The sequence below is a fragment of the Aquila chrysaetos genome, chromosome 1 (genome assembly GCF_900496995.4).
Source record: "Aquila chrysaetos chrysaetos chromosome 1, bAquChr1.4, whole genome shotgun sequence".
Lineage (NCBI taxonomy): Eukaryota > Metazoa > Chordata > Aves > Accipitriformes > Accipitridae > Aquila > Aquila chrysaetos.
Window position 1 is genome coordinate 54,084,413 of NC_044004.1, and position 25,842 is coordinate 54,110,254.

At 41.0% G+C, this 25,842-nt stretch overlaps 1 protein-coding gene across 2 annotated transcripts in view; it reads right to left on the reverse strand.

Moving 5' to 3' along the window:
- Window positions 1-25,842, reverse strand: part of UNC5C (unc-5 netrin receptor C) — a 268,557-nt gene that overhangs the window by 70,055 nt on the left and 172,660 nt on the right. For both annotated transcript variants that reach the window (XM_030019891.2, XM_030019883.2), the window contains exon 3: window positions 11,519-11,662. In XM_030019891.2, coding sequence (XP_029875751.1) covers window positions 11,519-11,662 — 144 coding nt within the window. The remainder of the gene's footprint in view (window positions 1-11,518; window positions 11,663-25,842) is intronic.

Below are 25,842 nucleotides of genomic sequence, written 5' to 3' on the forward strand. Positions count from 1 at the left end.
GGTAATAGAAGCATATAAGCACAGTAATAAATAGTATATTAATAATAGCTTTCAGGTGTTCAGATATGGAGGGATGAAGACAGTAGAGGCAGATTAGATAGATAATAATCTGAGTTTTTTCATTGACACGTTGATTTACTGTCCTGCCTACCTTCCTGAAACATTAATAGAGCTCTGAAGTTCTCCATAGCCTCACGTACACAATAATCACCTCTCTTATAAAGCACTTGCCTTTAAAAAGACCCCCAAATTTTAGTGCATACAAAAGTAAATAGCATTAGTCCAGAAAAGTGCAATAACAGTAAAAAATCCCACTTGAACCTCTTTATTATCCACAGTTGGAATTGCAGGGTATGAACAGCCCCTGTTCCCTGGGAGCCGTTGCAGTGGGGCTGCCGCAGGTGAGACAAACCCTGCGGGACCCCGGCCTCCCTGGCTGCCCCCCGCCCACGGAGCCTTGCTGTGTGTGGACGCTTTAAGGGCGCCGTTGGATTCGAGCGGGTCAGTGATCCACAAACTAAAAATACACTAAGTAGGGGCCTTGACATAATAGTAATGTTCTCAAAGGAGCCATTAGATACTATTGAGTAAATGATACTAATTTGTGGGGGGAAAAAAAGTACATAATTGTGTACTTACAAGATTGGGAGCTCTTATACTCTATTCTGTTGGCTCCCTCCCACGTGTTCACAGCTTTATGCCACCAGAACTACCCACCACCTCCCGCTACAGCCATGCCACCTACAAATAGCTACAGATGGTGGCTGTGCAGGGCAGGTTTTACCTAACAAACAGACAGGTTTTACCTGGTTGTAACAGACAAACAAGTTAACAAGGTGGTTTTTTTTTATGTGATAAAGAAGCAGAGGGCCCGGACAAACAACTTTGTCGCTTGCTCTAACTATCACGAAACACCCTGCTGGGACAGCACTGGGTTTTGAAGTGACTGCTTTTGTTCTATGGCCCTTGCTATGATTTCTGTGCATAACAACATCATCCTTCTAATTCTTCAATCTTCAGCTTCCTTTGCCTTTTAACAATTATAGTCATCATGGCAGCTTCACACTGTTGAAGGGGTGTGGGTGAGCTTGCTAATCTACTGAGAGACCTTGGATCTTTTCCAAGCAGAGTATTTTCAATAACATTTTTCACTTTTTCAAAGTGTCATATAAGTTACTATTACTTGCAAGCAAGGACAGAAGGGATACATTTTCCCAGAGAATGGTAAAAGATGAATAAAATACATCCCATTTAAAAAAAAAAAAAAAGTTTTAACAATCTTCAGAAAATATGCCTGAAAAAGCAAAACAATAAAACATTTGATCCATTCTGGGTCAGCACCTCTTTGTCTGTGAAGAGGCAGTGTGAATTATTAAAGCCTTCGGGTCAGCAGCAGCCCTGCTAATGTGACGCTGAGAGAGAGCCTTCTCTACCCTCACCTTCAATAGGGAGAGACACAAGAGAAAGGCAGTTGCACTTTCTTTTCATTATTATTTTGGCAATGTAGAATAATCCCTGATTGTCTGTGTTAGCAATACTCTTCCTCCCCTTACACAGGTGATGTTGCTGCCACAGCTCATCTCTCCTGGATGGAGCGAGCCCTGGTGGACAGCGATGCTGAAGGATCCCTCTTGTTTTTCTCACCAGCTCTCTCACGTATTTCACCCAGTTGCAGGTGGGGATGTCACCACCAGGCTCAGGGGACAGCCTGCACCCTAATCAGGTGTTTTCCCCTGCCTCTAACTTCCCTTCAAGGCTGTCTTTGTAAAAAGAAACCAAGGAGAAGAATTAAAATTCTGCTCTGCCACTGTGAGCCAGACTCTTATTTTCTTTACTAATGCATAGTCTTAGTAAATTCAGAGGGGGCTCTTGTGGCATATATAGTAGCACATTTACAGCATACTTAAGACGAGACTTCCTTCCAAGACTCCTGAAATACTCCTGCACAACCCTCTCTGGTAAGGACAGATGGCTGCATTCAGAACTGCATTGAAATGAGAGAATTTCCACAAGCATAAAACTGAAATAGTATAGTGGGAAATCAGAATCTCAGTGTACACCATATTGTTAGCTTTATTCCTGAATCGCTATACTTTTGGGGGAGAGGGGCATTAGATCTTAATTTTGATGCACTGTTAAATGACCTCCTTTTACGTTTAATGCATTTTTAGCTTACAAACAACTCAGAAGTTGAATTTTCATCTGCTAAAGGTAACAGTTTCTACAGGAACTCATGGAATTTCCCCACTTCCTTTTCTACCTGTCAACTTCTAAGAAAGAGCAAAGAATGACCCTATTCTTTTTTTGTAATCAAATGTATTTTATCTCTTTGCTATTCTGGGTTTTACTGCGATGAGTGGGTGGGTAAAACTTTAAGGATATCTTTTATCATTTCTGAGAAATGTGATAAGAGGCAGACCAGACACCTTCAAGGCAGTGCTAATGCAAGGGTGACTAATGAATGAGCATGAAAAACGGACACTTGTCAGCCAGGAATTAGATGTAAACCAGAAATGAACAGAACAATGCAGCATTACTGTCAGGGAAAGATGGATTTCTGCCCTTGGTAGACCTTAAAGACTCTGTGCTCCTTCTAGTAACTCCAATGTCAACTTTCCTTCTATAACAAACAATTCAAAAAATGAGCAAGCTTTAAGAGCGGAAAAAGAAAAACCACATTATCTTCTATGTAACTTTCATATTAACTATGCCCATTGAGAGAAGTACATTTGGGGTGTGCTTTCAGAGAAATAAGGTTTTAGGAATGTGAAAAGACCTTCACAAGAAGTACATATTTCCATATAGAAGATAGCTTGCTTTATACGGGTAAGTATATACAGGCATCCATAGACAACCAAACATGTCATAAGCAAAAAAATGTAATTAAAACACTGGAAAAAAAAGGGAATATGGCTTGGTATTATTTTAACTATTATTCAGCAGGTATCAATAGGATCAACAGGAAGCCAAGCTCTTCACTTCAAGTCTACCTCCTACCATTGAGAGTTCTCAAGAGGCAAGGTTCAATGCTGTTTTAATTTTACCAAATAAGAAATACCCAAACAGAAAAATAATTGTGGAAAAATGGTGGGAAAATGCCACTGACATTCTACAAAATGAAAGAGGATCCACGTGCTTGTTAAAACATATCTTACTGCATTTATTCCCAAACTTGGATGACTGATGCTGAGTTAGAGAAACATGACTAACATTGTAAAACTGGCTTGTTCCTCTTCCATCATGTTCCATGATGCAGGTGGAGTTAAGAGACGCCTTTTCTGCAAAAAAAGGCATTAGAGACTGAACTGCAATTCTAAATGTGAGAAACCATGTGCTATCAGGCATACTTTGGCCTCTCTTTTCTGTTCACAGCTGAGTCTACGACCTTTGCGCAGGGATCAATCACACCGGTGGGTAAGTAATGCAAAGGTTAGGTACAAAAAAAACTCCTTTTCTTTTTTTTTTTTTTTTTTTTTTGTCCTTGTGTGGTTCCAGCTCTCTGTTGTTAATTAGATCAAACCAGATTTCCACTGAGACAGTCACAGGAGTGTCTGTCATCAGTCTGTAACCTAGGGGTTCCCTCTGAAACCTCTATCAATTGCTTTTGTAAGAGTGGTGCCTCGTCCTGCCGAGTCCCCTGCTGTATCAGCTGCACGCCGGGTGTTGATCAAAGCCTCCTGCCCTCCTTCAGTGCGCTGCTGCTCACGGGATGAGATCGCGGCTGGACAGGGCTGTGCTCTCAGCCGGCCCAAGCATTAGCAGCTGGAGCTGAGGACAGCTCAGAAATGAGTTGACACCTCGAAACCCTGTCTTTATGCTCAATACACAACTCTGTGCCACCCTTTCCTTCTCTGGAGGGGCTGTTTCACACCTGGCCAGCCCTAAAGACAAGTGCCGCTGCACCACGAGGCTGACTCAGCCACCTTCTGAGCCTGGAGAGGAACATCAGGGACGGTGGAGCTTCCCCCTTTCCAAAGATGCCATGGCTTGGGCTGAGCTTGTCCGCAGCCCTGTGGCAGCCCAGGGAGCGAGGCCTCATGCTGTTATGCCATGCAGCCAAGAAGTAGCACCAGCTTTCACAGCTGAGCAGCTGATGGGGACTGAAGCAGAGTTCTTGGAAGTGCACAACATGTTTTGGAGATGCAGGCTGCTACATCTGCTGACCTGAGGCACGGAATGAGGTGAGGAGCATCCTTTGCTTGCCAGGCTACAATCTGCAAGACATTTTGCCTGAAGGCCCAGGACCTTCTCTCCTGTTTTATTCCCTACATATTTACAGTCTGAGCAAATGGGAGGTGCACACCTGCCAGCCCCTCATTCTGCCGATGGCATCTTCAGCCAGTTGGGGATAACGCTGCAGCCTGATGACTCCTCAGAGACTCACTGCCTGCATGTCTGCAGAAAAAACACTTTTTCCTCTCCTCTCTTCAGCTCTAAGCTAGTTCAGCCAGGCGCTGGTAAGACAAAACACTCCTTTGCAACACAGCTTCCTTGTGGGTTATGCTTATAATGAAGAATGACCCACTCAACACAGTTGGTATTGATACAACTGTAAAAAATATAACCAAGAAAACTTTATCAAGAATTCACTGAGCAGATGGGTTCCCAGGTGTACATCGATTGCACTGTTCTCCTCCTCTTATATTTTTACCTGATAGCTCGATATTTCTTGGTTTTCTTTGTATGCTTAACCTGCAAGGTAACTTACAAACTTAATTCTATTCATTATGTTATTTGGTGACTGAAGATGGAATCCAAAGTTCTTCCTTTTCAAATAAATCTAAATGTAAAGTTCAAATGACCTAACTTCAACAGGTGCCTTTTTAGATGACCGATATACTAAAGGTACTAAATATAGACATTAGAAACATCAGGTGTACATTGCAATTCATATGTAGAATTGAATTTACAACACACTGAAACACTAAAACAGACAATAATTTGTACAGATGTGATATTTTGCTGTAGTTGCTCTTCTGATACACTAATCTGACTCACACAGCTGTCTGGTCATTACCAAAATATACACAAAACTTTGTTAACTTCCTGGCTGCATCTATGTTTCACCATCAGGCACTAAGCAGACTCTACTGAAAGATGATAATTTCTTAGGCATGACAGTGTAGGTAGGATATTCTCAAGGCTCCTACTGAGGGATTCAACTCATATCAATTCAGTAAAGGGGTTTCCTTTTGTTTTTTTAAGCAACGCTAACAGTCAAGTCAAGTCCATCTTAATTTATAAAGTCTTAGCTCTTTATTACAAAGCAATGATGTGATTTGTATTCATTACTGTTGCAACTGCATCCTTAAGTTTGGGAGTCAGTCATGCCTGTTAACTGGGGAAGTGGTACAGAAAAATGCCTGTCAGGAGCAAAAGCTGAGCGGTAGTATCAAATACGTTAAATGCTCAGTTAACTTCTCTGCTGCCCTTTCTGTGATCTGCCGTTCTCTCTTCAGTAATCTCAGCTCAAGAGCACATGTTTTAATTATCCCTTTATTAACGACAAGCAGCGGACATCAATTAGTAGTAACTTAAATGCTACACAAGGAAGGACTTGAGGTCCTATCTCTGCTAACTCTCATACACACTTATCAAAGTGCATAAAACACATTTTTGTCTTATTTTTTAATACTGCATATCCTAGACATACCTTCCTATTACAATTTTCAAGTTAAGTCTTCCCAGCTCCCTCTCCTGATCTCAACATCCACCCAACTTTGTATCTATTGCAATGTGCTGTAATGCTTTTGTGGGTACAGGAACATGTTCTTACAGCATTGCTTGGATTAGGTGTGTGAAGAGAGGGAAGAAAGGCACTGCAGCAATGTAACGTGGAGCATGGGCCCCAGTACTAAAAGGTGAGATAACCAAGTGTCAGTAAAGAATCTGTGATTTTTTTTCATATCTGTTTCTTTGTATGACTGCATACCCCTTGTAAGTGGAGATAAACCATCAGGTGAACTGGTCTATGCTTCTATATTGCATTTATCTTATCAGTATACAGTATCTGACATGCATATATTAGCTACAGTCCTTTGAAAAAATGTCTGGGGGAAAAAAGGCTTTTAGATAAGTACATAGGAAACTAGTATCAAATTATACAAAAGATTAACAAGCGCAGACCCTTACTACATCAAGGCTTTTTAAAATGAAAATTTTTTTTTAAATTCTGATTTTAAGATAATGAATAAAGGAAAAGAAGAGACTATCCACATTCATTACACCAAAAAAGATCGGGTAACAGAAATTACAGAGAAAGCTGCTATCTTCTTAAAGGTTTTCAACAAATTCAAAACCTGGCAGCAGATTTAGGTTTTATATTCTTACTGTATTTTCTCAAGGATGGCATGGGTTAACATCATGAAGTCAGTGAGGCTACAGCAACACCACACTGGAGCAAATGAAAAGTGAGGTTGCCCTGTGCACATGGGCTCAAAGCAATTTGTCTTAGCCACCCCTTTATTATCTGATCTAAAAATTAGGTCAAATCCTGCAGCTATTGTTTAGTCTTTATCAGATGTATTTTCCAGTGGGTTTAACTCTACTCTCAGTTACACAGGCTCAGACCTCATTCATCCTTTTAACAGGAATTTTGCCCTGTTAGGTTTTATCTGTTCAATGACATCAGTCTTGTTACATAAAATTCACATTAAAACTTTATATTGGGCTTGGGTTTTTTCAGCTAAAGGTAAAGCTACCCAACCCCCCTCCTTCCTCCCTCCCTCCACAAAAGTAACATATTTTTAATTGAGTAGAAAAACTGTATTAAAGCATATTAGTTACTCCTAGTGCTCCTGATAGGATGTGCATAGAATAAATAAGAAATGTGTGAATAAATAGGAAATGCATTTTAGCACTTTCATAGGCCCATATCTCAGAAAATTTATTGTATCTTTCCAGCTCCACCAAGATATACATTAGGTGTCTCTACTTTGTTGGTTACTGAGTTATCTAGAATGGAAAAGTGAAAATTAATCCCAACAAATCTGCTAATTTAAGAGGATGAAATGCTCAGCTCTGTTCTCATGGGGAGGCCGAAGCTGCAGGAAGATGAATTCCATGAAATAGGAAAAAAGCTCCTTTTCAGAAACAGCCTGCACAGAGGGGAGTGATTTCATAGCGTACTCATGGTCCAGGAGTGAAAAGGCGAGACACCGTTAAATACCCTGAATAGTTAGAGAAGCCAGGATGTTGGCTTTAGTCTCAGACTCTTTTTCTGTTTATATTGCTAGCACGGGCAGCCTTTGAAAACCAGCAGCATCTTCACTCCATATTTATAGATTACTCCCTTCCTGAATAACTGAAGCTCTCGGCCAGAGTGATGTTGCAATTGATTTTCACAGAGAACTTGCATTGACTAGGTTGTTACGTACCTTCTGACACATGCCTGACCCTGCATTAAACAAATACAAGCCGGTTTTCCAGGATGCACATTTTTCACACTTTCAAATTACTTTTCAGTTAATTCTATTACACGCTCAGTGAACAGAGATGTTGCATGCTTTTTTTTTTGTTGTTTGTTTTAATGGAGTACAGCTCCAGCCCTTGAGAGGACACAATAATTCCAGAATAAGACCAGTGGGCATAAGGGAGAAAAGAGAGAAAAAGGAGAAAGAGCAGAAGGAGAAAGAGGATGAGGAGGAAGAGAGGAAGAGGGAGAGGGAGAAGGAGAGAAGCTTTTCTTAATGTGCTAGGTATGCCTACTTATGCTACAGTTGTAGCTGTTGAGATGAAATCACCAGGCTCAGGTATTAAGATAAATTATATTATAACTTAAGCAGAGCACTTTACATGCTCCATTTACCCCTCACCTTTCCCAAAGGTGTCAGTGCTCACTTTCTGTACCAATTAAAAGTGAAGACCGCATTGGTGACAAACATGCAACTATAGCTGCAGACAGAGCTGGAGAGATGGACTCTTCTGTCCCTCTTAAGTTTTGGACATCCTTGATTTTCTGGATTAATAAATACTGCATGGACCCTACTTTGCATCCCAGTCTCAGAGCACATTGTGTAACCATCAGAATACTTACCAGCTGTGTTTAAAGTTTATTAAGAAACAACTATTATGTTGCCAGGACAGATTCAGTGCTCTGAAGTCAAGGCTGTGAATACAGACGAGTTTCGGTATATCTGAGTCCATAGTTTAATATAGTCATCTTGTAGACCAAATGATATCACAAAGTAAGGCATATACCCCACATCATATGTCTGAGTTCCTAAAAAAATAGTCCTGAGTTACCTGAGACATTTATAGAAATCTGTGAAATTGGAAACGGACAATTTTGCAGAGAACATGCTTTTGCTGCTGTTTGAAAATCTGCAGTTTGAAGGCCTAACACTTCAATCCTTAATCCCAAGGAGTCTAAGTGATTTGCCTGCATCACAGCTGCCCAAGAAATCCAAATTCAGGAACAAGAGGTTAAAAAACTTCAGTAACATACAAAGCCACATTTGAGTTACAGGCACATAAAACTTCCTGGAATTTATTTAATTAGACTGTTCTAAAAAAACCCCACCAAGACTCTAGAAAAATCACTGAACTGACTGTTCCTCTCTCCAAAATATGGTAAGAAAAAGAAGCAAACTCTGTATTATGAGTGCCTTCAATAAAAATTTGGATGCCTGGGAAGATATGTCAAGTGATATAAAATAACCTCCATACATACACAATGATTATGTGTTATATAGAATTTAAGTACATAGGTATGGCAGTACACAAAAGTTACTTAGCCATCAAGTGAATTACACTCAGACTTCTAAACTGTGTTAATTTAATGGTCATCTGTCAAGGGCTAACTGGCAGGACACGAAAATCTTCTTAATGAGTTAATTTAGGAGTCATAATCTAAAAAACCCGTTCAAACATTGCTAAGCCTCTCTGAAGTGCTGACTGCTTAGAAGAAAGAAAATTGAAATCCCTCTCTTTTGTTTCAGTACAGAAAAAGAAAATCCTCAAAGTCTTGAAAAGTTGCCTGCCACGGGAAAGCACTATGTACATATGTACTGCCATTTCTAATTTTGCAGGAGGACTGTCTGTACAATAATTTTAACTCCCCTTAACTGTGGGGAAATTCTCTGAGGTTAGTCCTGTACCCAAAGGTACAGGTCCTCTATTTCTCTAGGTACAGGTACAGGTACAGAGGACTACGTACAGGTCCTCTATTTCCAAGTCAGTTACTTGGACTAAAAGCATTAAAAAATGGGTATTTAAACTGAACGTCCGAGATATTTATCTGGATGTTTACACAGAAAGTAACTCGTCTTTGAGGATTTAACCATGCAATATTTTCTCAAGAACAAAAGGATACTCAAGCTCTAAATGGGGAGTTTTAAATGACAGAGAGTCTTTCCTCTAACGTGTCTGTGAAAAGCTTTATTTGGCTGGAAGAATTCTTTTCTCTCATTATAAATTGTTAGGCACAGTGCAGGAAACATAAGTATGCTGCAAACCCAGTTTCTAATGACCTTTTCTCACAAAATGTGTTTTTGTTGAGGTGAAAACAGTGGAAGAGATAGATACAATTCCGGATGATATATTTTGTTCCCATTATACAAAACAGGATTTCATCATGTGAAAGAGAAATGGGAGTCCCCAGTGTGACTACTCTATTACAAAGAAAAGCACCTCTTTGAAAATTAATGAACATTAAATATTTGTACAGTCAAATGAAGATCTGTTTTCAGGGAGCTAGTTTCCCTGTGTTCTTGGGCTCTAAGCTGGGAATGGTTCAAAATAAATACTGAGGTTTGTAGCCATGAATAACAATGATGATATATTAGGGTTGAGATGACCACTTTCAAACTCGTATTACCAATCTGATTATGTGATATGCTAAACACACAGTTTTTTATTCATTAAAGAACAGCAGCTTTATTATATGATTGCAGAGACGTATACTTTCAGCTTTGCAGAAAAGGACCTGGGGGTCCTAGTGGACACCAAGTTGACCATGAGTCAGCAATGTGCCCTTGTGGCAGATATGGCTAATGGTATCCTGGGCTGTACTAGCGAAAAAGTATGGCCAGCCATCACGGGAGGTGACCCTTCCCCTCTGCTCAGCACTGGTGAGGACACACCTGGAGTGCTGGGTCCAGTTCTGGGCTCCTCAGTACAAGAGGGACATGGACATACTGGAAAGAGCCCAGCAAAGGGCCACAAAGATGACTAGCATCTCTCCTACAAGAAAAGGCTGAAAGAGTTGGGACTGTTCAGCCTGGAGAAGAGAAGGCTCAGGGGGATCTCATCCATGTATACAAATACCTGAGGGGAGGGTGCAAAGAAGATGGAGCCAGGCTCTTTTCAGTGGTGCCCAGTGACGGGACTAGAGGCAATGGGCACAAACCTAAACACAGGAGGTTCCCTCTGAACATCAGGGAACGCTTTTTTCACTGTGAGGGTGAACGAGCACTGGCACAGGTTGCCCAGAGAGGTGGTGGGGTCTCCCTCCTTGGAGATATTAAAAAGCCATCTGGACATGGTCCTGGGCAACTAGCTGTAGATGGCCCTGCCTCAGCAGGAGTTTGGACCAGATGACCTCCAGAGGTCCCTTCCAGCCTCAAGCATGCTGTGATTCTGTGAAAGGAACAGCTGTCATGTCATTTCATAGCTTGCTTTGGTAATATTCCTACTCATTAGTGTCCTGGTTTTGGCTGGGATAGAGTTAATTTTCTTCCTAGTAGCTGGTACAGTGTTATGTTTTGGGTTCAGTATGAGAAGAATGTTGATAACACACTGATGTTTTCAGTTGCTGCTAAGTAGTGTTTATACTACGTCAAAGATTTTTCAGCTTCTCATGCCCAGCCAGCAAGAAGGCTGGAGGGGCACAAGAAATTGGGAGGGGACACACCCAGGGCAGCTGACCCAAACTGGCCAAAGGGGTATTTCATACCATGTGATGTCATGTCCAGTATACAAACTGGGGGGAGTTGCCTGGGGTGAGGTGCAGGTCACTGCTCAGGAACTAGCTGGGCATCAGTCAGCAAGTGGTAAGCAATTGCATTGTGCATCACTTGTTTTGTATATTCCAATTCTTTTATTATTATTGTCATTTTATTATTGTTATTGTTATTATTTTCTTCCTTTCTGTCCTATTGAACTCTTCTTTCCTCAACACAAGAATTTTACCTTTTTTTCCTGATTCTCTCCCCCATCCCGCTGGGTGAAGGGGGAAGTGAGCGAGCAGCTGCGTGGTACCTAGTTGCTGGCTGGGGTTAAACCACGACAATTAAATTCAGACACTTTTCTTGAGACATATAACTGCTGTACTCAAGAAATATTGTTTTTGATGCTTTCCCCCCACACAAAGGAGAAGAAGGAGATTTTGTTCTTAAGAACAGGTTAAGCTGAAGTTCTTACAAATGCTTCTGAAGGCCTTAATTTTAGTATGCGTCAACAACTGCAGAAAATACAAAGCCTAACTGGTCAGAAACAAAATCTCTCTCCCAAATGGTGGAGACTCCACTTTTCCTCACCCAAACACCATCAACTTAACACACAGAGCAAAGACACTCACATGCAATGCGGACGTAGGCTTTCCGGCTCTTGGTGGTGCCTGCAGAGCTCCAGGCAACGCACTGGCACCAGTAATCTTCAGGCCCAAAGAGCTCCTCAACTTGCTGTCGGGAAATCTCAATGCTTACCTCTCGGACAATCAGACCTGTCAGGGTACAAGTAATGGTGGTTAATATTAGGCTTACAGATAGAAAGAAAAAAGTGTAGGTACAGAATTCTGCTTGCAAAGTTGTTGTGAGACCTTACAGCTCTACCAATATCTACTCAGCAACACATGCTGTCATAAGGATGTGAAGGCAAAAAAAACCAAAAACCCACCACTTTACCTGCATAATAAGAGAAGTGGGTGAATGAAAAACTAATCACTGTGGTTTTGACTTTGATCACATACCACATATATGTTAGACAAGTAAGAGGAACAGCACCTCAGCTGACATAAATTGTACCATGTCCTAGGACGATTTACATCAAGTGATGATCCAGCCCAGTTTTATTTTCATATGAATATCATAAGATCACAGAGTCATTCCATTTATATGACTCCCTTAGCCCTCCTGTATTTCATTTCCTTTTGCTAGACAGATACAGCAGAGGGAGAAGTCCTGTTCACTCCGACACTGAACTGTCCAGGAAAACGGATTTTACCATTGCAGAAAATGTCCCAATATTCTGTAATGATGGGCACATGTGCTGCAGTATGGTTATTGCAAGCTGCAGTTTGGGGACTATTACTGTCATATATACTGCAGATACGGCAATATTTTTTAGGTGATTTTATAATACTGTGCAATACACTTCAGTGCCTGACGGTCTCCCTGGCCCTGCCCTTCATAACACATCTCAGCGCAACCCCCTCCAAACCCACAGTTGCACCAACGATGACAGTGACCCATGCATTATCCTTCCAAGCAGACTGATATTTGCCCACATTTCCCACACAGTACTCTCTGTTGGGAAGCCGTTTTGCTTCTTCTAAGTGCAAGGAAATATTGCGGTGTCTCAGACACTGCTGCAAGGAGCGTTGGTAATGTGTTGATCCTCTAACTACAACCACTGTGTTTCATACTGACACAACCCCTTTCTCTGCCTCAAAATGCACTGCCTGCTCAAAACACTCTTAATTCCAGCCAAGATACTGGGCCGGGGTGGGATAGAGCGCTTACACCTCTTGTCAGCATATTTGGTCTTTGTTGCCGATGCCAAAGTATCAATAAGCTTCTAATGTGTGTCTGCCTATAGAAAACACCATCGCCATTTCAAAAATGCACTCTTGCAAACAGCCTTGAATATATAAATTCACATAAAAGTATTTTGTGTAGTGGGACTGATTTTCTTTTTCCTACCAGAATTGCCAGGAAACTCAACTGAAAGATCCTTGGATCACAGCGTGCACAGTTTGTCCCCATCACCAAACACCAAAGGGCAGGTCCTTCTGCTGAGCGCAGACTTGAGCCCGTGGAGGCCAGCTACCCTCAGCCTCCTGCCACACGGCTTACAAGGTAATATTCATAACTTGAATGTTCCCAATTGCACAGCATGGCACGTTCCTCAAGCACTGGAAACCAGGCCAGCCCTTTGATTTGCCTCCAGCCTCACAGAGGCTCCATTCAGGGAGCCAACGATTAATTACTGTTTGTACACAGTTGTGCACTGTCATTGAGGCTGCATGCTGTTTGCATCCAAAACTTGGTTAACAACTTAACAGCAGAAAGGAATTCATGCATGTAACACCATAGACTTCTCTGGTGGGAATGCCTTCTAATGAGATGCATTTTCCTGCTAGAGACTATCACAGCCTAGATCCCTTTTTATTTCATTATCCTTGACATCTTTAGCCATTGAATAATCAGCTACTTTGGGGGAAACACTTAATAGCTTTCCTCCTTGAAATGAAATACTCAAAATATGGCAACTGCACTCCAAAGAATGGAAATCAAAGTGGTGCAAGGGCATTTGATATGCAGTGAACACTGTTATAAACTTGTTCTGCTTTGATGAGCTAATTTGGCTCCAAAAGGGGTCTCAGGGATAGCTTTTGTCCTGTTGAGAAGAGCATGAAGAGGGTGGGGTGGAAGCATGTACATTCCATGCATAGAAATGGTTGTATTTTCCCAGTGCAAGTGCTGCTAGCCTAAAGATTACTTCAGTTCATTCCCAGTTTTCATAGCACTAGCCCAGGGAGCCTTTGAAGGTTACAATATTATGTTTTTATAATAAGGCTGATTATGACAGAGCTTGATGGAGCAGTGAACTTTGTTACCCGAGGGCTAAAGCAAGCAGGCTCATAATGACAGTACTGGTTAATAATGATTATGAAATAGTCTTAACATTCAGGACATAAATACCATTTTCTGATAGTCTGTTGAAGATACAAACCCATACGATAAATAGCTCCCAGTGAACACACCAGCAGAACTTTTTATCTCTGACTTCCTGAGATGCTTTCTAATTCAAAATAACAAGCTACTCCAGGTAATGTCTTTTAGGACAGCCATGAAGTACTGATAGGTTTCAGGTTATTCAAAGTAATTTGGCCTTTGATCTTTGAGTAATACCAACTGTTGTGCCATGACCAAGGAGATGCATACCTTCTTTACATACCAAATAGATGCCACCTTTTTCTGCTTACAGGCAAAAAATATCACTGTGTCTTTGTCTTTAAGGTATTTTTCCTAGAGCTCAAAATGTGTCAAACCAGTTGGTGATGCCATGAGATCATCTGGGCTGTAAGGATCCACGGCCAGAACTCGAAGCTGATTCAACCACTGCTTCCCAGCATCGCCCATCGGCACCTCACTGCACAGCCACAACGATACAGGAGAAACATCTCACCAGCTGAAATGCACGCAGCCTCAGACTCTGGGGCAAGCACAAAGGGATGCGTTTCCTTTGTTGTGCCAACTTGCAATCCTATTCCTTCTGCTAACACACTGCAACGTAACCCCTAACAGAAAATCCCTTTCTAGGCTAGATTACAAAAAACGCAATTTGCTGAGATACCTCAGATAGCAACTGCCTTGTTACCAGCTGACATACTGCTGTACATCAGATTTCACAGAGGAGCTGGTACAGTCTGTCTGCTTTCATTCAGGAGTGTATCGCTTATCCACCTCACATGGGCACCAAGTGCAGGACAACCCTGGTATGATGACTTCAAACAGAGATCTTCATCTTATCCCTGTCAAAGCTGCTTCTGCTTCTACATCAAAGAACAGTAGCTGGAGTCATAAAAAAAAAAAAGAAAAAAAAGAAAAAAGCCGAACAACCCATGTCTCAATATTTCCAGACAATGTGACACGCTGTGCCTGTAGTTCAGGCAACTGTTTATCAAATTGTTTGGTTATAGGTCAGTGCACAACCTCTGAGTGCAAATTTAGAAGTCAATTTATAAAATGAGTCCCTATATTTTGCCTAAATATACTTAGGACAAAACAGATTAAGACATTAGTAGCAATTTATGCAGCATATAATCTACCTGATATTGGCCAATTCTACTTTGCCGCAGTGCTAAGTAACAAAATGTCACCCTCTCATGGAGAATATCTCCGCTACCTTACCTTCTGTATTAGGAATATATTGAATTTTTCAATCTAGTTCCTCATATGGCTAAACTATACAGCAGGCAAAGATATGCAGCATAAATGTTTTCTTACAACACTTGAGTAAGCTGCACATTTCCAGAATTAATAAAATCACGTAGATGGTGGCACAATCCACAAGAAGTCAGGATCTTCCTATTTTAAAGCAATGCAGTAACAAACACAGCTGAAGGGAGATAACAGAAATGTGGGCAGCTAGAATGCTTGACATGTCCCTTCTAACGCATATAAATTCATAAAGAGCATCTATATAGTATTTTTAACTCGTACGCTCCCTGTGATGAATAGCTAGAATATGACAGGGAAAAGCATTTGCTTGCACTGTCCAAACTTGATTTGCATTCAACAAAGTGAGAACTGTTTCTGTAGCCTCTTGTAGCCCATCTGGATCTTGGGTATGAAGACAGATATGTGAAGATTTTGGGTCTAATTATCACCACCCTATTTCTGGCAACAAGAAGATTGTGAAGAGAAGAGCTTTAAAATGAAAATGCAGAAAATCAAAGTAATTGAAAGCAATTCTCCAAAATAAACGGTAATTGTATCTTAAGATTGTTCACTGAAAAAACCCACAGATCCTTAAAAATGCATCCCCAGGTTGCTGGGCTCTTTCTGCACAAGTGTTTATTTTCTGATCTCAGTGAATAACTGCAGCATTCCCAAGAGAGAAGCAATGTAAGAACTTTTACAACTTGAGTATGAGGAAGTAAAAAAATCTCAGGAAAAAAACAAAAGCAAAAATATTTGCTGTCCTCTCTGGGTCCTGAGTATATAGATCTGGATCTGCTGGGTTATAAAAGATGTCACAGAGGCTGCTCAAGGCTGAGGCTATTTATACACACAGATCAGTCAGATTTAATACACTTACCTAAACCTGGCACCACAAAAAGATACTGCATTGGTGGAATTTCCCTAAAGAGAGGTTCAAAACCCTGTAGCCGTCAGGAGACTAAATAAACCGGTCTAAGATATCCTTTTGCCCCTAAGTTTTCTGTCCAGTTCAGGATGGAGGATAGCTTACGGCATTTGGCATAATCAGTCTGCAGTTATGTCCCAGTCCCATGAATTGAATAGGTTCTCCATAAATGACAACTTTTGCGTATTTAGTAACACAGCATATACAATTATTCATTTCAATAAAATAAATGTATCTCTGGGACTAATACCCCTTGGGCTCTGAAAAGGAGTAGGGAGGAACCAGAACTTTACTTATTTCTGTATTTGCACATTAAGGAAGGATTAATGGGTGGAGAGAGGCAGAGGGCGGAGGGAGCCTTGCTCAGTCTGCCTACCGCTAATGTGTGCAGCTGAATGAGCACAGGGGAGAGGCACTGGCTGATGGTATATATCAAAATAAAATTACTACCCCTCCTGGAGCAAAAGGAAGAGCGAAGAGGGAATTGTGCCTTATATACATGGTCTTTTATTATAAGCTGTATCCTAGAAACACAATCAAGCAAAGACACACTTCATTCACGCAGTCCCCGAGTGCTGAACTTAGCTGGCTATACAAACTGTGAGGTAGATTATCTGGTCTTCAGAGGCAGAAATGTTATCTTTTTTAATGTATGCAAATGTAATGTAATTGTATGAGATCATGGTAGATTATTAGTAACTGCAATAATAACTTGTGGGTTCCATATTGCACTGCCGAAGTAACTGGCAAATTTCCCAATGATTTTAATAGGAACAGATTTGCTGATCAGATTCATTCCTTTCTATGGGAAACAAAAATGTCTTAGAAGGTTCTGCAACTGTATAGGACTGCGCAAGACAATAAGTGATCACCGTAAACATCTGAAAACAGAAGATTATTATCAATTAATCAAATGTAATTATCCAACCTGGAGTCAGTCTAGGTCACAGAGTATTTACACCTCAGTGAGCATCATTCTGCCAAGAAATTAGTTTGGTGTATTTTGGCTGCCATAAATGTTCAGCGCTTGATATTAAAACCTGCATGTGTGAAAATATTCCTCAGGACTTTGACAGAGTAATTTTTGTGGAAGTATTATATTGGCATGTGTTTGACCCTCTGGCACAACACTGAACAGGAGCTATTTAGGTGCAAGACTAGACTGCACTTACAAACTCTGAGAAACTGCATGGATAATTTGTTTATTTTCTCTGTAAGTAGAAGTTCAAACAATTTCTGTGCTTTTGTGCTTTCATTTGCCTGAAAGGTATTTCATTAATTAGTAATCACATACGCCATAGAACACATTTCTCAAGGAGACTGAACTTTATGACCTACTGGTCTGGAAAAAGACATTACTGTAATACATGCATATAGATTGCAGGTGTATCGCAGCCACTGTAAATAAGTATGGAAATATAGCCCATTTTCATGCAGGTAACTTGCAGCCTTTTACAAGTTCAATTTCTTGAAATCAGTACTCAGAGTACCCTCCCAAACGTGATATTCAGTGCTGTTGGCTCCCTCCCCGCACCCCGACTGCATGCACCCCCAAATCTCCCTTCCTGCTGTGCAGTGGGGACACAGAAGGCAGGTGTGGTGTTTCTTGATGACGTAGAAAAGGCTTTGGGGAGTCAGCAGCAAAACAGCTCTGGGGTAGGGGTATTCCTCTGCATGTCCATGCAACACGTGCTGCTATAGAATCAAATTATATGACATGCAACTTAGAAAACCACGGTGCATCCCCATTCAGAGCCTCAACCTAGACACAGATAAAAATGCGGTGGCTTGCTCAGTCTTAAAATAAATCAGTGCCAGTCTGAAACAGTCCATGGTTTCTGACTCACAGTTCCTTTTTGTAGCTATTAGGAGTAGGAGAGGGATGTGAAGAAATACTTTATGAATGTTGCTCAGTCAGGACAGATTTGAATAACGTAAGTATACATGCTTTTTAATGCGAGATGAGGGTGGAAGGAGAATCCTGATACCAAAAAAGAACATTGGAGTTTTGCAATAATTTCAGGAGGGGCTGGATTATCTCCACAGTATTTGGCAAAAAGGGTGAAAGCATTTTCAGTTCTCATACTCCCCACCTGTCTTACATTTCATACAAAGATTCATCCAAAAATCCTTAAAATAGCATCATAATTTTTGCTTCATGAAAGTGGCCAAGACCACACACCAAAGTGGTAGGACTATAAACAGACTTAATAAAAGGTAAACAGATTGCTTTCTTATTATACAGTCCTTAGTTATTAGGTTGTTCTCTGATGGTAAAACTTAAGTGACCAAAGCCAAGAATGATGATCTTTTCACTTACCGACAGTCCAGAATGGCCTGTCTGATTTATTTAATCGCTCATCACAGGTGCTATAAACAACCTGTCTCTGTAGCAGGAGGCTGATCACTTTACTTGGTGAAATAACCTTTTTATAAAGGTAAAAATAAAATCAGTGCTATGTCAAAATTGAAATTTATTTACCCTCTTGCAGAGATGGATCCCTCCCAGTCAGAGTTATTCTGCTCAAATATATCAGAGTACTTAAGCTATGGAATTTGGTGTTTAAAAAATGAATAAATAGGCTATGCACAAGAAGAATGGCTTCAAATATTAAAGTTCTTGCTGAGAAAAATGTACTCCATGCATCCTAATGGGACAGAGATGATTGCATAATGGCACACTTTGCCTATAGCTTATTTTCTATATAGAGTATCTGTAATCTTAACAAAAGATAGATAGACAGAGAGATATCTAGAGATAGTTTAAAGGAGCAAACAGCTTTAACATCCAGTAATCCTTCACGCTGTGATTGCACGCACCTGGTTTTGCCTCAATACTGCTCTTCTGTAAATTGTGGGTGGCTGGTGATATGAAATGACTGCATTGAAGATCACAAACTATTTTCTACAAATATTAGCTTAAATATTTAAATTCAAGGCTTCCAGCTATTTTTGCTCTCTTCATAACTTTCTCTTTAGGAAACAGATACATTCTTAACTCAAATTAATACAGATAAAGGCAACAGCCTAATAAAGTCAAGTTTGCCTTAAAACCGATGTCAAGTTTGCACTGGTTTGCATCAGTTAGCTACGGTATCTAATTACCAGCTAATGGTAGAGAGTTAACTGAAAATCCCAGCTCCCCTACTATTTTTTGACTGACTCATACAAAAATTACAAAGGGTTGTCTTCAGAAGGATTTTACTTTGAACTGGAATTAAAGAACACACATTCTGTTTGGGTTTTATTTTCTTTTAGTGAAAACAAGGCCTTTTTGTTCTTTTCCCATTAACATCTGAAGGACCAAGTTGTGTAAGATGCAGGGAAGATTTCAAAACTGAGTTCTCAAATGCTGGTGGAAAACAAACCCTGTGCCCTGGTCCCTGCCAGCATGGTGGAGGTGGGAAGTACAGCCCTGTGGGCTTGTCCCCTTGGGGAAGGTAAAACAGCCCCTCTGCTATCTTCTCCCCCAGCCAACCTCAGCAGCTGACTGCTTTACATCACCCTTGAACTATTGCCGTTTAATACCTTAGAACAGCAATGGATTGCTTGTTCTCAGCCTATAAACAGTTCAGAGACAAAGGAAAAGCACCTCCTGCTTTTTTTTTTTAATGGAGGCTATTTTCTGGTTGACGGCATTTTTTTGCGAATATGCACAAATTGCTCCAAAATGTGTTGTTCTCTTCAACATATAACAACGCGTGCCTATTGTTGCCACTTTCTTTTTTCCTTTTTCCTCATACAAAAGTAATAATCATGCTCCAGTGTAGCAGGACTCCAAAGAAAACCTCACTACAAGCATATATTTACATTCAACCATGGGCATCATCATTTCTGAATTCACATAGGCTGAGGTCTAGGAACAGAAACAAATGCGAGTCAAAGCATCTTGACCCAAGCCATCCCGACACTAAGCAACCCTGCCTGAGTGGCAGTACCCAAGCAATTCCCTGCCAGGCTGGTGCTACTTACAGGGAGCAGGAAGAAGAGAGGTCGTCCACATAGGAAAGCATAAGTATGAGCTTATAACAGCTCCAGCTTTTGGGTCAAAGCCCAATCTTCCCTTCTTTTGGTCGACGCACGTGCAGCTGAGAAAAGATGTTGGTTTTTTTTTCAAGGGCCAGGAAAAAAACGTGCCAATGGTTCATGTTTTACTTAAAGCTGCAGTTGAGACTTCACAAAGAAAATCTGTGCACTTTTTATTTCTGGTTCAGAGGATTTACATGCTCTTTCTAATGATCTGGGCCTTCAGCAGTGGGTAATGCTTCCCAGTCCCCAGCTTAGTGCTCATGCAAAATTGAAGCACTTTTGAGGCTGTTCAGAGCCTACAGATGAATCTCAATGTGCAGGCAAAAAGCAATAATGGTTGTTTAGCACTTCACTAGAAGAAGCCAAGGAAATTATGAAAAAAAAAAAAATCTATTGAACTTCAAACATCTGGGAAGCCAACTGAGAGCATCTGAATTTTGAACAGTGTGTTTACATTCCCTTTGCATAGTGAGGGGGGGGCAGGGAAGTGAACAGTAAATGGGTTTGTGTGTAAATTTTTTATATAAAAATATACACCAAGTTGTTTATGTTATTGACTTAGTGACATATACGTGTGCGTGTATACATATAAAATATGTATCTGCACATGTACTTATGTACCACACCCACTCTGCATGGTTTTGAGAAGCAGAGACAATGTGAAAATGCCTTATTTCTGTGAACTTGATGTGATGACACAGTTCAGTGGCTGGTGCAGCTATTGTGGGAACAAGGACAGTCGCAATGTGACACAAGGGGTCACTCGGGAGCCTTCCTCAGCAGTTGTTTTCCTATTTTTTAGTCCACGATGTGCAGGAACAGCAGGTTGGGGGAGAAGTGTAAAAGCCCCACCGTATTTTGCCGTTGTTGTTCTGCATGCTAGGGATGGCATTTCACAGCCGACTTGGGTATCTTGAAAAAATATTAAAAAGAAAAAAAGAGAAAGGCAAGCAGCTGCTTTCAAAACAGCTTTGTCCAGTGCACTGTCAAGTGAAGTGACTTTCTCCAGACAGAGATGAAGCTCTGGGAATTTACTGTCTGCTCTCCCATCCAGCGTGTTTTCAGGGTTGTGCCAGGGCAGCAGTCAAAACACCGGCTCCTGAATGCCAGGAGATTTTTCTTAGTTTGTAGCAAATAAAAGAATCATCACAAGAAGGTGTGCGAAAAGGCAGCCTGGTGGTCACAGAAGTCGTTTGGTGTGTATGTGTTTCTGGATACAGCACAGCTCATGATCCCCGTCAGCTACAGTGAGGCACCACGGATGTGAGCAAGTTGCTCTGCAGATCCATGAGACTTTGACACGAAAAAAGACCTTTTTCATTATGTAAGTAAATGCCGTCAATAGTATTCCTATAATTCTGGCTGCCTCTTCTTTTTTTTTTTTCGCGGTACCCACTCTGACTGAATCCAATACTGGTTTCCACCTTAGTTGAAGAATAAAAGGATTAAAACTAAACCCCAAAGCAAGCCTGATCCACTTCCAGGCATCGTTATTCTTCAGGGCTGGCAATCCTTACTCCTCTTCAGAGGAGGGCATGGCAACCGACCCAGGTGCAGTGTCAGCACATCATTATACAAGTCACTGGGAAGCCAAAAGCAGCAATCAACCAACCGAGATTCTCTCTAAAATCAAAATCTGGGAGCAAATAATAGAAGAGGCTGTGAGGGCCTAAAGATCAGTATTCAGGGGGAAGAAGAGACACAGAAGAGGCTGACAAAAGACTCCCTTTCTGCTCTCACAATCAAAATATGAAGAGGGATGAGAAGTTATGAGGAATTGTGAAAGGCATCCCATCAAAACCTGATGAGAAAGAGCTGTACATAACCTTGCAGGTGAATGGCAGTCCTGCTGGTACCTACCACATCATGCTGCTCATTTATGTACGAATCAGGAATGCATGGGAATGACAAAATGAATACAGGCGGTGAACTTGCAATGGCAGCACAAAATTAGATCCTGTATGGGTCAGACCTGCATGTGACAGCCACCTCTCTTTCCCTTACATATTAGCAATGATTTGATACCCTACCCTCATAGTGAAAAAAGCCTCACTAAATCTGATCTATGTGCAATGGTTGTTCCATACAAATGGCTTTTTTTTTTTTTTTAAAAAAAAGGATTTCTCCAATGTAGTTTTAAGCAATAGGAATTCTCCTTCAGAGAATGATTTCACTGTCTAATGAGCTAATAGAGGAAAAAGTAGAAGATACTACCCAGGTAACTGAGATACAAGCTTATACAGACATCAAGGGACTCGAGACAACAACACTTAAATGTCTTGCACAGTCATCAAGACCCGAATGTCTCTAAACAGCATTAGACCACATTTCCAGTGACTGCATCAGACTATAACTTGTTTTCATTGACATATATACTTCATAAAGTATAATTTTGACCTTCCATTTCCCTGAAAATATTCAGGGATTTTTGTAAACAAACTACAGACCTATTAGTCCTACTCATTCTCATGTTTAATGAACTGAAAAAAACTACATTTATAGGATGCAAATGTCCCTGCCCTTGCACTGCCGGGGTGCTACTGACTGCAGCACTTTTGTTTGACAGCACACAAGTCCGTGGCTCTGCTCTTCTTTTCTGCCATTCCTGTATCCAAAAACCAGTTGTTATCCATTTAGGCCAGCGGAGGCAGGACAGAGACTAACCTTTGGGATCCGCTTCCAAACCAAGCTGACATTTATTAGCCTTTCAGGCACCAGACCACCCTCACCACGGGGGCTCCAGATCCCACTCAAAGGGCATTCAGCTTCAAAGGAGCCAGGGGACACGGATGGAAAAAGGAAGCGTTGCTGTGCAAAGCCGTGGCTAGTCTGAAGCTGTGGTGGGTGGACTGATGTCTGAAGATGTCTTTTGGGGAATTAATGGGATTACGAGTGTGTAACAAAGGGTTTAATGAAGGAAAAACTTGGAGGAAGATAAGGTGTAGGCTGGAAATATTCAGAGGGGTATCCTCAAATGCTTCAGATGAATGCACTAAGCATCCTCTTCTTATTATTTTAAATAACTTTATTTCCTGTCTCAGATTTGTTTTTCTAGAAGCCCACAGGAAACCTTCAGGACAATTAGGTGAACAGCTGCAGATAGGAAGTTAATGCTGCAATAAGAAATGAACAAATAGCCTAAAGCTTTTATCTTTTGGTCCCAAAGCACTTTGCAGAGGTAAATAACGGAGACGTTGAGTGATTTGCACAGAGATACGTGGTGAATCCACAGAAAATTTGGAATAGGCAAATGACCCTTCCCATGGACCCATCATTACTTGGAGGAAGAGCATGAGCAGGATTAACTTGCAGGAAGAGTAGCTCCCTCTGGGCCCCACTGTTAGCATCCCTGAATACCCTGAAGGATAGAACAAGCGCTGAGGCTGGAAGAGCCCGCCTCAGTCAGCTCAGCAGCATGAGGGCAGGGGGTTCACGAGGTCCACGGCTACTGTCTGTAAAGGTGGGTGGGCACGCACCCCCGCAGGGCAAAGAGCTGCCGGGAAGGACAGCATTAGCAGAAGAGTGTCAAAGGCTGTGAACGCATTTAGGTCTAAGAGCTAGAAGCAGCCTTCCACAAAGACTTACAGGGACAAAAAACCCACATACAACAGTTTGATTAGATAAGAAATCAATGACATGTTAATACATGTATTATAAGTGAATACTATACTCAGTAGAGTCTAAACTCAAAACCCCCAAAGTCTTTTGCAGGCTTCTATACAAAAAGATAATCTCCCTGGGTTTGGGGAGTAGTTTTGCATTGCCTATAAGCAGATTTCCCTCCAGAAGCAAATATCTAGCCCCATGTTCTTACTCTGTATATAAAAAGATTATTTCCCTTCTTTAGGTCAGGACTGACCTTAGTGATTTCTCCCCTCACTTCAACAAAAATAACCACCATTTTGAATTTATATCCTAGAAAATGGTGATTCTCTGCCTCTCTGTGAGGGTGTTTCTTCTGAAGCTTCCAAAATGTCTTTTTTTTTCCTATCAAAATATACTAATTACTTAAGATAAAAGTGGAAACTGCCTGCTTGCAAAAAAATATTGTGGCAGCTTTGTTGTCGGGTATTCCCTTGATCTGGGCGTGCTGGGGACCACGTTCCCAGCAGCTGATTTTGAAGACACAAACTGTGAGAAGACAGAACTTCTCTTGCAATGGTGATGGGCACAAGGCTCCTCTTCCCCAGGAGAGCTGCCCACCAGGCCACATGCAGTGATAGGCAGAAAGAAGATGGCCCGAGTGACATCAAAAATGGCTGCAACCTAAATGTCAAATAGGAAAAAAGTGTGGGCTTGTTCATATACTTTTGTATAAGTAAACAGCCTGTATTTCCCCAGAGAATTCCAGTTCTTTGGAGAAATAGAGTTGTCTGCTCCTTTCTGCACCAGCTGCAGGCTTTCAGACCATACGTATAAACATTTCACTTACTGAATCCTTCCAAAGAGAAGACAGACTTCGAATTATTAAAGAAAATGGACTGTAGTATCTATCAATTCTAACCCACACCTCAAAACTATTAATAGAAGCATTTGGGAAGAGACACACAGACACATTTTTAAATTTCCTTGAAATGAGTTGGATTAGGGCAGAGTATTGAAGGAACAGAGCTAAAAATTGGCAATATGTTGCTGAGAAATAATTATTTTGAATTGGGGTGCTTGAAGTTTGTAATGGATTTGATCCAATGATAAATGGAAAATAAAATGACTTGTGACAACAGTGGAATGAAAACAATCCTTATTTATGATATGTGGCTACCCTTACTAACATAACCCCAAGGTATTCTACCCCAGAGAGTCAAAATATTGCAGGCTAAGTATAACTGGAGCAGTTAGCATCACTTGTCATCTCCTTAGTGAAGTTAATAGGGATACTGGCCACATTTGTTCAGAAAAATAGCTTTTTTCCTTATCTTTTGGACTCTTGAAAAATAATACAGAGAATTAGGAGGCTGCAGCAGGTCAAGAAGCAAAAAGGGATTAAGGAAGGAAGACGTGCAGAGAGGGAAAACAGCAGTAAGGAAAGGAAAATCTGTGGGTCAGAGAAAACGAGGAAAACATTACCCTTCGAGATTCCTCTCCCTGAGCTGTGCTTACATGGGGGTAGGGGGCATGTGAATTTTGTATTTAGGCTCCCAAATTAAGTTCTCAACACTGGTATTCAAAGAAGTGCTATACTTAGAAACAATAGCTTTTCTTATTTATAAAAAATACTAAGACAAATAAGCACAACTTCTCAAAATGAGAGGCTGTATGATGATCTTTGATATACAATCAAAAGTCCCAGCTTAAACAACATCCAAACAAGTTGATGTGACTTTTGTTGTTAGGGCAATGCAGCCTTCTAAAATGTGGTGTCACAAACACCAAAATACACAGCTTTCATGAGATGTACACACAAAGAGGAAGATAAAGTGACAGAGCATTGTGTGCTGGAAGTCGTTTTCCTGCCTCTATACATGGTGCCAGAAGAGCAGGGACAGTCACTATGGAGGTTTCCCCACTGCTGTCTTGGCTGCAGCGTCTTGTAAGAGCTGTTTTAAAGACAAAAGGGCAGACGTCAATCTTTGATATTTCTGTTGAGAGGGTGATCTATTAAAGATTTAGCTAGCTGGGTACCTGCTCCCTCAATAGGCAGCCAAACCCATTGCTTAAGGTAACAACCTCCTATTTACCAGATCAATGCTGACCCTACGTCAAAAGCTCAGTCTCCTTTCATCAAATCTGCAAGTCATCCAAAAATACTTTATTAATGGGAAAAGGTGATGGTGGGCGGTA